General features: G+C 38.5%; 1 protein-coding gene across 8 annotated transcripts in view; it reads right to left on the bottom strand.

Annotated features, from left to right (window-relative positions):
• The window catches only part of bahcc1b (BAH domain and coiled-coil containing 1b), a 112,583-nt gene that overhangs the window by 96,349 nt on the left and 3,200 nt on the right, over positions 1-13,034 (bottom strand). For 5 of the 8 annotated variants that reach the window (XM_067369026.1, XM_067369025.1, XM_067369023.1 and 2 more), the window contains one exon: positions 6,331-6,664. In XM_067369026.1, the coding sequence (XP_067225127.1) occupies positions 6,331-6,502 (172 nt within the window). In that variant the 5' untranslated portion in view covers positions 6,503-6,664. Of the gene's footprint in view, positions 1-6,330; positions 6,665-7,243; positions 7,318-8,681; positions 8,856-13,034 lie in introns of those variants that run through there. The other 3 variants (XM_067369024.1, XM_067369027.1, XM_067369031.1) reach the window with 3 other exon arrangements.

Genomic DNA, 13,034 nt, shown 5'->3' with positions numbered 1-13,034 from the left:
TCAGTACTGTCACTAGTTTCCTTGTCCAATCACACATCCTCACCACAGAATGGAAGCACTTTCAAGGTTTTGTTTTTGCAGCCTATTTAAAATGTCATTTCTCTCTACTATCAGACATCAAAGCCAATGTGGAGGGCTTTTATTTTCTAAGCCAAATCCCAAAATTGTTTCTCATTTACAAAAGCTGGCTGCAGGCCGAGTCAAAGTTTGGTCTTAATAATGACAGCAGTGGAAGAGACGGAAAGCAGTGCGGGAGGAGAGAGAGATTCCCCACATGGTTATAATATGCTGTGGTAGTTGAGTCCATCAGTCGAGGTGTCACAATGAAAAGTAGCTCACAGGATGTAGCAAGCAGCATGTAAGCGCACACACGTAACATGAAAGAAAGAACATATTTTTCTCAAACCCTGTACAAAACCAGTGAATTTAAAGGGTTCAAAAAAAGAGATGGTCCCCTGGCCTTGACCAGTGTGTTATGTGAATTTTTTAGATTCTTATAATATATATATATATATATATATATATATATATATATATATATATATATATATATATATATTGCAGGCATATAAAAATATTTTACGGACATAAAAAATATATATAAACCAAAAATATTTTTTTCTAGACAAAAGTAAAAAAACAATAAGTTAAAAAATAAAATAAAATAAAATAAAATAAAATAAAATAAAATAAAATAAAATAAAATAAAATAAAAGGCCAGTGGAAATGTAGGCATGGCAAGTAAAATCTGACCTATTGGCCCAACTAGGATAGCAGAAAAAATCCTAACTGTACAGCACTCATTTAGATTCAATTCAGATTTTTTTATAACTATTCACACAAACATTAGACACTTAAACATTGCAGTTTCATGCTAAATTAACAAGAACATACACTGCATTTTAATCTGCAGTATAAACTAAATTTCAAAGTGCTGAAGAGACCCCTTACAATTTTCCGAGAAGAAACGTGCAACCCCCTTAAGGAAATGTGTAAAAATGAGTGAGACAGCTGAAAGAATCACATACACATGCTAAACAAAACAATAAAAAAAAATGCTGGGTGTTAAACTGATGAAATCCAAACAGCAATGTTGACGAGTCAGGAGGGCTGTTTTCTTGTGAAAATGTAAGCCAGTAGGAAACAGAGAAGGAAGAGGAGGAGGAGATTGAGAAAGGGAGGGAGAGAGAAAGAAAGAGGGAGTCTGACAGCTGTATAAATGAGCTCTGTAGCTCATGGCGCCCCAGAGTACTGCCTCATTGTTGTGCTGATCCAATGCACAGCAGATGAACCCAGGGTTTAAAAGTTGAACTGTGTGTGTGTGTGTGTGTGTGTGTCTACTGACCCTTATTTGCTTGCATCCGTTATTAAGGATAGCTTATGTGTGTTTGTGTGCGATTGTGTCTGTGTGCATATTACAAGCCCTCCCAGTGAGCATTTTTATCCCAGTCAGTTCTCAAGTATCAGTTGCACAAATCCAAGTCGGAAGGGCGACAATTTTCAGATTTGGTGTGAAAACACCGTATCATATGTCAGGTGTGTAATAGGGTGCATTTTCAGTTGCCATGCATGCCAAAGAAGAGTGTCATTTACTCTGACTTCCTCATTTAAACCCTCCTGCTTTGCATTAAATCTATAGCAAACTGTTAGGAAATATCTTGTAAGCATAAAACAATCACATTCATTTGAGTAAGCTAGATTTTAAATTACATATCCAGTGCTTTAACATTTTAATTCCATAATCTTTTCAGCCTCATGTTTTTTTTCTTCTGTGGAATACAAAAGAAGATATTTTTTATCTATAAAATGAAAGTAAGCGACAAAACAAAATTAGACCCCATTGATTTTAATTGCATAGATGTCCCAAAAAAAAAAAAAAAAAAAAAAAAAAAAAACTTAAAAATACCTTCTTTTGTGTTAAACAGAAAAAAGAAAGAAAATTTGGAATGACATAAAGGTGAGTATGCCTTAATTAATAATGAAGATTTCTTGCGTGAACTATCCTTTTAAGATGAATGCAGGTGATTCGGTGTTGTGCCGAATTTTGACTCCCTGCCTAATTATTACCCCCTCGTTTAAGTCACTGCCTGATTGCCTAACCCTAACCCCACACCTAATCCTAAACCTACCAATACAAGGGTGGTAATAATTTGGTGGGGGACAGAATTTGACACAACAGCGGCTTCAGCGTTTTGGAAAGCACCATATCGGTCCTCATGACATTCATGGCCCAGCTGTGCTTTTGGGAAACGCAGCTCTGATCAATAGTCACAGACATCGAAAGTGATGATATTCCGGGCGCTGCAGCAGGTAATAAATTTTTTATAGGTGTACATAAGAAGGTGTACGTATCAAATATTAATAAATGATTTTCTGCCCCCATTGATGACGTGCAGATGCATTGTTTGAGGGGCAGCGGTGATGGGTGCAGTTGGGCCAGGGCGCTGGGACTCTCTCAGCCTAGTGAGGCACATCAAACAGTGAAAGAAGAGACTGTGTGGTGGAGGGGAGGGGGAACGATGTCGCTTCTGCCAACGAGGCTCTGCTGAATCACACACACACACACACACACACACACACAGCATCGTATACACTCGCGCACAGCACTCAGCTGGCAGGCATAGTGAGTGGCGATGGAACACGCCAGGCTCTGTGCTACCAAGCAGAGGTAATTGGGCCAGATTACCAACCAGGTGGAAACATTCAGCCGCTCTTTTTCCTGTTCTACCTCTCTCTCTTTTAGTCACTTTCACTCGTCTCCCCTATTTTGGAGCAGCTGAAGAAAAGCATGCCATTTCAGAAGTTTAGGATGAAGATGGAATCAAACAAAAACGTTCAATACAAATCAAAAATCAAGTTGAGGATATTCCAAAAATGACCTAATGCATTTAGGCCCATGAATCACAAGTGATCCAGTGATGATGCAGAGACAGACACAGGTGAAAGTGAGAGAGAAAGAAAAAGAGATACTAACTAGATTCCAGCAAACGCAACTAATTTAAACTACAAGCCCTATCAAAGGCGAATGGCCCGGGGGCAGCAGTACCTCGGTGCGGAACAGGGCTGCACCGCAGAGGAACGAGTGGACAGGGAGGGTGAGACAGGTTAGGATCAACAGCAGCGCAGACAGCATTGTTAAATCAGGACTCAAGGCACACAGAAGCGAGAAGAAGAAGTGATATGAAAGAAGGCCGGCCGAGGTTTGACAGGGCAGACCACTGCTTTTGCAGAAACATGACTGCTAAAGCACAAAGCTACAAAATAACTCTCTGTAACGCTGAGGGTGAGGGCAAACGGCCACTTGGATGACTGTGACAGACGGGGTGCCACCTAATTGAACTGCGGGTTAGTGTTTGTTCCATCTGAGAATTACTAAATTATTCTCTCTCTTAATCCATCTACCAATCTATCAGTATTTATCTGAATAAAACCATTAGAAAATGGTAGTTCTGGCTGAAAGAGCATACCATAATGCATTTCTTACTTAATTTCACAAACATTAAGGGACTTTTACACATTGCTCCGATCCTGCATGTCTACACTCTAGGGATTTCACTTTCTATGCAAGTGTGTCTGAAATAATCCAGTTTAAATAAAAGGGAACATATATTAAAAAATGTAACAATGTATATACAGACAAAAGGCAGGAACAGGCTTTTATATGACCCTGTACCACAAAACCAGTCCTAAGTCGCACGGGTAAATTTGAAATTTGTAGCAATAGCCAACAAAAAATAATGGCGTATGTATGGTTGTATGGGTCAAAATTATTAATTTTTCTTTTATGCCAAAAATCATAAGGATATTAAGTAAAGATCATGTTCCATGAAGACATTTTGTAAATTTCCTACCATAAATATATCAAAAATGTACTTTTTGTGAGTGGATATGGATTGCTAAGGACTTCATCTGGACAACTTTAAAGGCAATTTTCTCAATATTTAGATTTTTTTTGCACCCTCAGATTCCAGATTTTCAAATAGTTGTATTTTGACCAAATATTGTCCTATCCTAACAAACCATACATCAATTGAAAGTTTATTTATTCAGTTTTCAGATGATGTATACAATTCAATTTCAGAAAATTGACCCTTATGACTGGTTTTGTGGTCCAGGGTCACACACACACACACACACACACACACACACACACACACACACACACACACACACACACACACACACACACATATTATATATATATATATATAAATTCCATGCAAACAAAAAGGGCAAGATCTAAAACTTAATAATAAATTATTGTATATGATGTAAAATAATACACATAGTATCATCTAATACTATCTAGACTGTATGAGCAGAAAAGACACCTGTGTTGATTAAAAAAGCCTCAGCGGAAGAACAAGAATTTGATACGAGCGCACACACATACTCATACACATACACACAGACTCACATACACAAGTAAATGATGCACCTGTATGGCATGAGCTGGCGTCCGCCTTGAGGCAGACGTTACAGACATCTGCTGAGGATATGGGGGAAAGAAAAGAAAGAGAGAGGGGAAAGAAAGAAGAAAGAAGAAAAGGAGATCCTACTGTACACATTATCCGCGCGCACTGCCAGAGCAGCATTTGATGTGCACGCGAGACCTGAGCAGCACAACAAAATCCATCAATCTACCGGCGGTGCGGCTTTTAAAACGCATTCAGCTCGACGACAGTCGTCGAAGAAAGAGACAATGAACCGATTCAATACATTAGAGATGAAAAATAACGCCATAAGATGTAGGCTACATTTTCTCGAAAGCAGCTATCGTAAAAGAGGCTTATGGAGTTTATTTTGTGGACTTTCGTTGTTTGTCTCTGTGTGGGGTATAGGGCGAAGTTATTTGAGTAAGGAACAAATAAAAATTACTTTTAAGAAGGCAGTGGGTGAGGGTATACAGCAGCGGGAGGCCGGAGAGAAAGACAGCCGCTAACGACCCCATCAGTACCCGCGCGCATTCACCGTGGGCCGGGGACCATCAGGGTCAGCGAGCGCTGTGATAGATCTCGCTTCTGAAATTTCAGTCTACAGCACGGCGAGCGTCACGCGTCGATTTCAAATTCGACCGAAAATACGTCAGCTGAGTTTAAATCACAGGGAATGTAATGTCACGGATTCGACTGAAAATATTTAGTTTGAGTCTGAAGCATAGGAAACCCAAAATCGAAATACATTTTAAATGCACACACCTAGTTTCATATAATGTAATAAAATAATATTCAAATATATTATAAAAAATATATTTAAGCACACCAACTAAAACAACACCAAATGGAATTTATTTCATGAATTGTTTAGAACTATTAAACTGCTGAGCACATTCTTAAAAACAATACGTCAGTCAAAAGGGTGTCTACCTCAACAATATGAAAAGTTGTATAGCCTAAAAAATGACAAATTATGGAATTATGTACATATGTACACTGATTTTCTCAGTGATTAATTACAAATGAAGCATCCACAGACTGATATACACATACCGAACTTATATATCATTAATAACCAAACTGCAATGTGTACCTCTACCCCAAAGGTACTGGAGACACTTGTTAAATCTAATGCATGCACTGTCAACTCATTCGCACCCCGTCACATCACCGCTCAATATAGAAACCGGATTTTCTGGTATTACAGACGCCTCTTTTAGCACACACACACACATACACATACACACAGAGCTACTGACCCTAATCTTGGAGACTTCTCGAACCACAGCGCAGACACACACACACACACACACACACACACACACACACACACCAAAGCTTGTGTTATTAACTTAAAGCAGCTGTGGCAGCAAACCACTCAAAGATGCACCCAAATAATTAACACAAAATCATGGGGCTTTTCTTGAATAGATATTACCAAAAACTTATTTTGTCAAAAGAAAACTAGATGTCTGAATGAGCGCGAAACAACAGCTATAAAGTAACAGTTCGTTATTTACAAAACAAAATATTAAATTAACCATCAAAAATATAATTAACAAATATAAATTCCATTTACATGTATTAAGCCTAGTAAAAGTTAAGGTTGAAGGTAATTTTCTGGTCCGCTTTCTAAAGCACTGCTATCAACTACAAACGACCCTTTTTTGCAGCTCATGTCAGACATTTTGCAAGTAAAGTGTTCAATTAAACGCTATAATTCTGTCAGAAGCAGTCCGTAGCAACTGCTTATCTCCAGAAAGACCTTAATTTCCCAATAAAAAGTAAGTACAAGTACACGTCAATGCGCTTTTCTAAAGTTAGGCAATTTAATTCTGCTAAAAAGTATGTTTTAAAAGCATTCACTTCACAACGGGGGAACACAAACACTTACCTGAATGTGGAGGCATCGCTATATGTGAGGGGTAATATTTCCCAGGCTGAAAGTGACCGGGATGCTGCACTGTCGTGTGCCCGGTAGGAGTGATCCTCGAGGCGGCTCTGTGAACCAGCGCGCCTCGCTCTGCCAAAAGGTGCGGCGGAGGAGCGAAATCCCGGCCTTCCATCCCGATAAAAAAACGTTAAATCCGAAATCCAGAGCGGGAAACCACGAGTACCGAACCAAACGCCGCCCAGATGTTATAATTCCGTTAAGAGTTTCGGTTAGGTCTTGCATTCAGCACAGTTTTGGCTCTGACGGCCAAAAAAGTATGTCCCAGTCATGTTTTCTGCAACACAAAAATCATAAAATGTAGTTTAAATTACAAACCACTTACACGAATGACTGATGCAAATCCACAAGATCGTATCATGTTAGTATCCTTCAGATGTGTAATGGTAATCCTTCATTGTACGTCCATTGCTGCGACTGCTGCCTAAACTACACATTCTCCGCTCGTCTCTCTCATCTCACCACAATTGCGCGAGCTTGCAGCACACCTCCACTTTTACACAGAAGACTCACTGCAGGCTATATACCATTCACAGAGAGATGCCAAGATCAATACATTCTTACAGTATCCATATGAAAACCCAAGGACGTTTTAAGCAAAACTAATGGAAAATGGACAAAGCTAAAGCAGTCCTTCTGTCTCTTTCACTAGACGAGATAAAGAACATTAAGAAAATCGCTGACGTTTGGTATGACCGCTTCCATCGAATGCATCAAACTATACTAAATGTAATTTCCTAGATCAGTATATCTCAGTCTTTTCTCTTCATTAAACTGCTTTGTTCGTCTGAACTAGGTTTTCTGTAACCTTTGTATATGGGGTAACAACACATGGATGATGGCGTCTATATTTCACCTCTGGCCTCTAGTCCTTAAGTTTCCGAAAATCAAGGGTAAAAGCAACATCTTACGCTGTTGCAGATGGAGTCCTGTCATGGCAAAATGGTGCACTGAGAGAATTGTCATGCGGTATTACTAATGCACCAGATTTATTTCAAAGCATCCTCATAACATGCTTGCGTAAAGTACTTTTGCCAGACTATTGAACATTGAAAGGCAATAATTAGAAAGTCTGCTTAACAGAATTACAAAAGCTCACGCGAATGGTGCTCTCCTTATCACACCGAATCCCAGAAAACGAAGAAAACGAAGACATTTTAAATTTCAAAATATTAACGAAAGATCGTATCTTCAGATAGGCTATTTGACGCTCAGAACGTTTCAGCGTTTTGCTGAATGAGGCCTTAAAACGTTGGAAGTTCCCATTTGAGAGTAAGGATGGTTGCAGTGCCACATTTCTGTAGCCTGGTGCTTTCATTAAAAACACAAAAACTGAAAAGAGAGAGGTTGTAGAACAGTGAGTGAATTGACGTACACAACATTAGCTAGTAAAGAAAATCTCAAATAATGAGAAAACGATAAAATACCCACAGAATAAGCTCTCTGAAGCGCAGAATTAAATGTAGTGCACCATTTTTGCGCTGACAAAGGACATTTTAAGCAAACATGTATCATGTCTGTACATCATGAAAAGAAATTGGACAGAAATTTTAAAGCATGAGGAATTTGAACGCAGCAACCTCCCACTATTAACCAAAGCCGAACGTTTAACATTTATTGGGATCTGAGATCTATTAGGTTTGGCTCGGAGGACGGATGGGAGGTGAGGAGGAGCACATGAAAGAACAGGTTTCCTAAAGAAGGTTTTGAGTGTTAGGAAATGCCATTTCAAACTCTGCTAAAATCCGGACAATTTTAGGAATCGTGGTATTTCAATGTAAAACATGTCGATGTAATAAAAGCATGTGAAAACTAAAAATTTAGCTAGTTAACAGGCCTATATGTTCAGTTGTAATTTCATAATTAACTGCCCAATATTCATTCTACAAGTATGGTAAATGCGCTTATGTTCTTCTGCCATCACGTCCATTGCATAGCAGTTTGCAGATGGAAGTAGAATTAAAAGATTGTGTATATTTTTTTCCCCATTATTAGTCAATAAGACATTAAATTCTAAATGAAATGCATTCTTTATTCAAACAGAGTAAAGTCTTGAACTAATCTTCTATTATTATAATGGTAATGATTATTATTATCATCATCATCATTGCTCAAACAAAGCAATAGAGTCGGATGAAAATAAAGGGATATTTTTCTTTCACCCCCTGCAACACAAACTCCCTAATTTTGTAGTACGCCAGATGTTCTTAAAAAAATAAAAAAATAAGAGCAGCTCTTGAAGGCAAATGTTTATTATTGCACGCATATAAATACAATATAAACGAATTACTTACTGGTAAGTTATTCCTTGCAAAACAATAAATGGATTTAAAAAAAACATGATACAAAAAATACGTAAAAGAGAGCAGAAGCAGAATAAAAACATATGGAAATGGTTACATCCTAGAGTCTGCTGATTGCAGTGCGTGTGCAGTGCAGAAGTTCGGAGATGCACCGTAGTAGTAAGAGCTTCTGCTGAATCGAGCCCCGTACAAGCAGTCAGAGGCTCTTTCCTGAATCTGCTAGTGCCACTCAAGGAGAAGAGGGGGAGGTGACTGTGGGAGCAGTCGCGCCCATTGGTCTAATACCTACATGTCAATAAGCTCGTGCAGCGCGCCCCAGGATAAACAGTGGCTCCGATTGGATGGCGCTCTGAGCCAATGGCGTGTCAGCTGGATCAACTAAACAAAACGGCGGGCGCTTTATTTGAGCTTTCCTGTCTCGCGACTAGTTCAGTGTGAGGCACGACCACATGGTTACTTATGCAGCCAAGAGTGCCATTATTTAAATGACTTCAAACTACAGAAGAAACGCAGTTCGCATCATTTGAGTTTTTGACCCTGCTTTAAGACAAGCTTTGCAAACATGACACATTATTAGTTGCCATCATATGATTATTTTAAATGACAGCCGGTGTCTCACTGAGTAATAAAAAAACTAACTGAACAAAAATTAAATATGTAATTGAACATCTCACCAGCCAAACGTAAGCTAAATAAACTCTCTATTTCTTTTGTGAAAAATACGGTATCATTCAATTTAAAAAAACAAAGCAGCAGTCAAATTAACAAATTTATCCCAGATCACATCAGGATGGTAAATCACTTAAAGCCCAAACTATGGAGCAATGGCAAACAAAGAGTTAAAATCCTGGGCCTCGTTCTTAAAATGGTTTGATTGGTTGGCGTGTTGCCAGAACGCTGTCAATCATAGAATGTAAACAAGGCTCTGATTGGCTGCTGTCCAGTCCGCACTGGGCTGCCTGAAAAAAGCAATTACTGGCCTTGCGGTTTCAAGGCGGCCCAGAGCTGGATGATGAAAGGAGATAAGGAGGGGCGGTTTCAAGGCCTCCCCTAGGCGAACCTCGTTGGCCCCAAAGCTAAAGGAGAGTCAAGAGTGACTTAATCAAAGGGAATGCGTTAAAAAGGGGGAAATTACATGTTGTATTAAATTTAAAGTATAGATTCTCGGATTAATATCGCTTAGTTCAACAGCAACATGACAATTCTAATACATGGAATCTAAAAGACTAAAACACGAGAAGGCTGGAAATGAAGGCAAAAGCGACCAAAACGAGCGTGCGTAGCCTATACTGAGGATTTTTTTTTTACAATGAAATTTAAACAAAAAACTTCACATTGACTCCGACTTATAGCTTTGAGTGGATGTTTAATAACAGTAAGTAGTAAATGGCTGTAAAATATTAACTAACGCTAATACGAACTGGTATATGCCGTTCTTTTTTCGGTACAAATGCAATTCAGCAAAAACCTGGGTGAGTGAACTGGAAAATGGAACTGGAAAATTATTATTAACAGAAATTATTAAATTATTGTTGTGTATATTATAATGTTTGTATAAGCACACAATGCATTATTATTAAAATATAAAAATATATTTTTGCCTGTCAGATTTTTTTTTTTCTACTTTCTTTTAATCAATAAACATATTACATACTGTACTGTTTTGGCTTTGTTGTATCGTTTTCGGCTACTCTGCAATTTTTTTCTTTTTTCCTTACCTCTTTAACTTCAGCCCATGAAACTTCATCCAGCAAAAGCTTCTGCGTACCACCATTACACAAACCTTAAGGCAACTTCAGATCAACCATTAAAAGAACTGTAATTTCATGAACGTGTACAATACGTTTTGTTACCATCGTCCAAATGTAACAGCATGGATTTTCTTGCATCTATTTGTAAATAAATAAATAAATAAATAAAGCAGGGGAAGAGGCGTCGACCACCATTAGCTTTATAGTGGATAACGAATATTACGTTTTTAATATTTGCTCAATATATTTGGAAAAAAGGGCATATAGCCTTGTGATTACCAATATAGAGAACAGTTACCTATATATTACATACCACATACTGAAGTAGGTTTCATATTTTATGTATTTTACATAGCTATAGGTCTACATATAGTTTAAAAAAATGATAAAATTGAGGCCATCTAAACAAAAAAGAGAGAATGTCAATAGACTTAAATAAAAGCTATATAATTATTTGAACTTTTTAAATGAAACGATACAACATTCCACAAGGTGGAATCAATTAATAATCAACAGTTCAGTAAATCATTCCATTAATGTATAAATTGTTTATGATCCTGTAGGCGTGGGCTTGTTGTAAAGGAAAGAAAAAGACAGATAAAGAGAGAGAAATAAGGTCAGTCCTGAAAGAAAATGCCACTGTGAATCAGATTCAACAGAAATTTTCGCCACAGAAGAATGAAATCAAGTTGCAAAATATGACAAAGTACACAGTCGTTGTATTAACCAACTATACAGTAATTGTTACAGAGTGTGTGCTATGCCCTACCACCGACCCTTCTGTCCAAAAAAAAAAAAAAAAAAAACCCTGAAAAAAAAAAAAGCAATAACATTGGGGCAATAAAGAATTCTGTTCTGCAATATACAAAGAGGTGCAGCGCTTTAAGCAGATATCGGCACTTAATTTATTTAGTGACAAGAAAGACCCTTTTATTGTTGGGTTTTTATTGGCTTCTTTTCGCAACTTGAAAGGTGGGGGTGGGGTGCATTTTTAGTGGTGTACGGATAACACACACACACAAGCAGCCCATGCAAACACACATTTACACACAAGCAAAGGCACTCTCTTTCTCGCATACAGGCTCGTATAAATACATATAGTAATATATACGTATAACTCACTGTATTTCTTTCTTCCTTTCTTTCTCTCTCTCTCTCTCTCTCTCTCTCTCTCTCTCTCTCTCTCTCTCTCTCTCTCTCTCACACACACACACACACACACACACAATCTCTTCTCTCCACGCGCGCACTTACACACATTCTTTCTTTTTTTTTTTTTTCTTCTTTCACTAACGCACACACAAACAGACACACTGTCCATGTGCCAGCGCGAGCTGCCCTACTGTGGGACGCGGGGATAATTAATGCGGAGTGACTGATTGCTCTCGAAACAGACCAGTCCCGCGAACGGCATTGTCCGTGATCAATGAAGCGTCTCTGATTGACACTTTCCCTCCATCTTCCAGCCACATTCAAACTACCGGAACGGGGCGTTTGTCACCAGCGTATAGGCCAAGGGTGCGCAGAGACGCAGTTATTGTCAGGCCTAAGTTGCACACCAGTTTTAGATAGTGCGAGATCCCTCTAGTCTGCCTTTGGCAAAAGAATAAGGATGCCTGAATACTAGAGCCCACTCTGTCGAATGTATAAACGATGCTTTACATGCGCCTACACGTCCATGTAGGTTAGGGGATTTTATGTACGCGTCCGTTGGATGAATCATTGTGACAATGCACTCCATAACTGGTGACGAGGATGGAGCATGTTCAGTCAAGACATTCATTTCGCTCACTGGCCAGAGATGTCTGCTCGTAAAATTGCACGAGAAACACGATTTTAAAACATCCACTGTATTGAAAAAAACCCAACAATTAATTAATTAATTCATTATTGTGTTACTAGTTATTAATCTTAAATCATTTAACGAGCATATAGTATAAAACTGCACGTCCCTGCTAAATGATACAGGAACATCAAATTACTTTATTCACTGGTTGAAAAAGAATCGATTTGAGAGTGCACAGGCGTCTTAAACCTACGACACGATCTAAATTAGGTTGATTTGGTGACCTCTCCTCTCATTTTGATGATTTAAGTTAGGCTACTGCATTTGATATCCAAGTGAAATATATTCGGAGCTACTTTTGAACATTTGCAACCATCAGAATTACAGAACTCTTGTGAAATGACTTGGCCTCTGCTGGTAAGTGTCAGGCATCTGGGACGTGTACACACACGGCTTGGACAAACGGTTCAGAAGGCCCAATGCAGTACTGGTTTGTATATATCTGAAATAGGGACTTGTATTTATAACGTTGACATTATAAATAACCATTTATAGGCTATTTGGTTTAAATGTGTGTGTTTTGGGGTCTGTTGTCACTGATCGAAACGTTAGGCTATTTGTGTCGATGACCAGAACTTTACAAGCAAGAACAATACGGTCTAACGAAATCATAGCGATGCAGTAAGACGTAGCACAGTTGATTTTAGGAATCGCATATGAGGGAGTAATGTTAGACAGACCTGACACCGAAGTCAAAACTCTACCTGAAACGATACGTTAAATCAATGTAAATGTAGCTATGGGGTT

Source organism: Chanodichthys erythropterus, chromosome 19 (assembly GCF_024489055.1).
Source record: "Chanodichthys erythropterus isolate Z2021 chromosome 19, ASM2448905v1, whole genome shotgun sequence".
Lineage (NCBI taxonomy): Eukaryota > Metazoa > Chordata > Actinopteri > Cypriniformes > Xenocyprididae > Chanodichthys > Chanodichthys erythropterus.
This window is presented reverse-complemented; position numbering and strand designations above follow the sequence as displayed.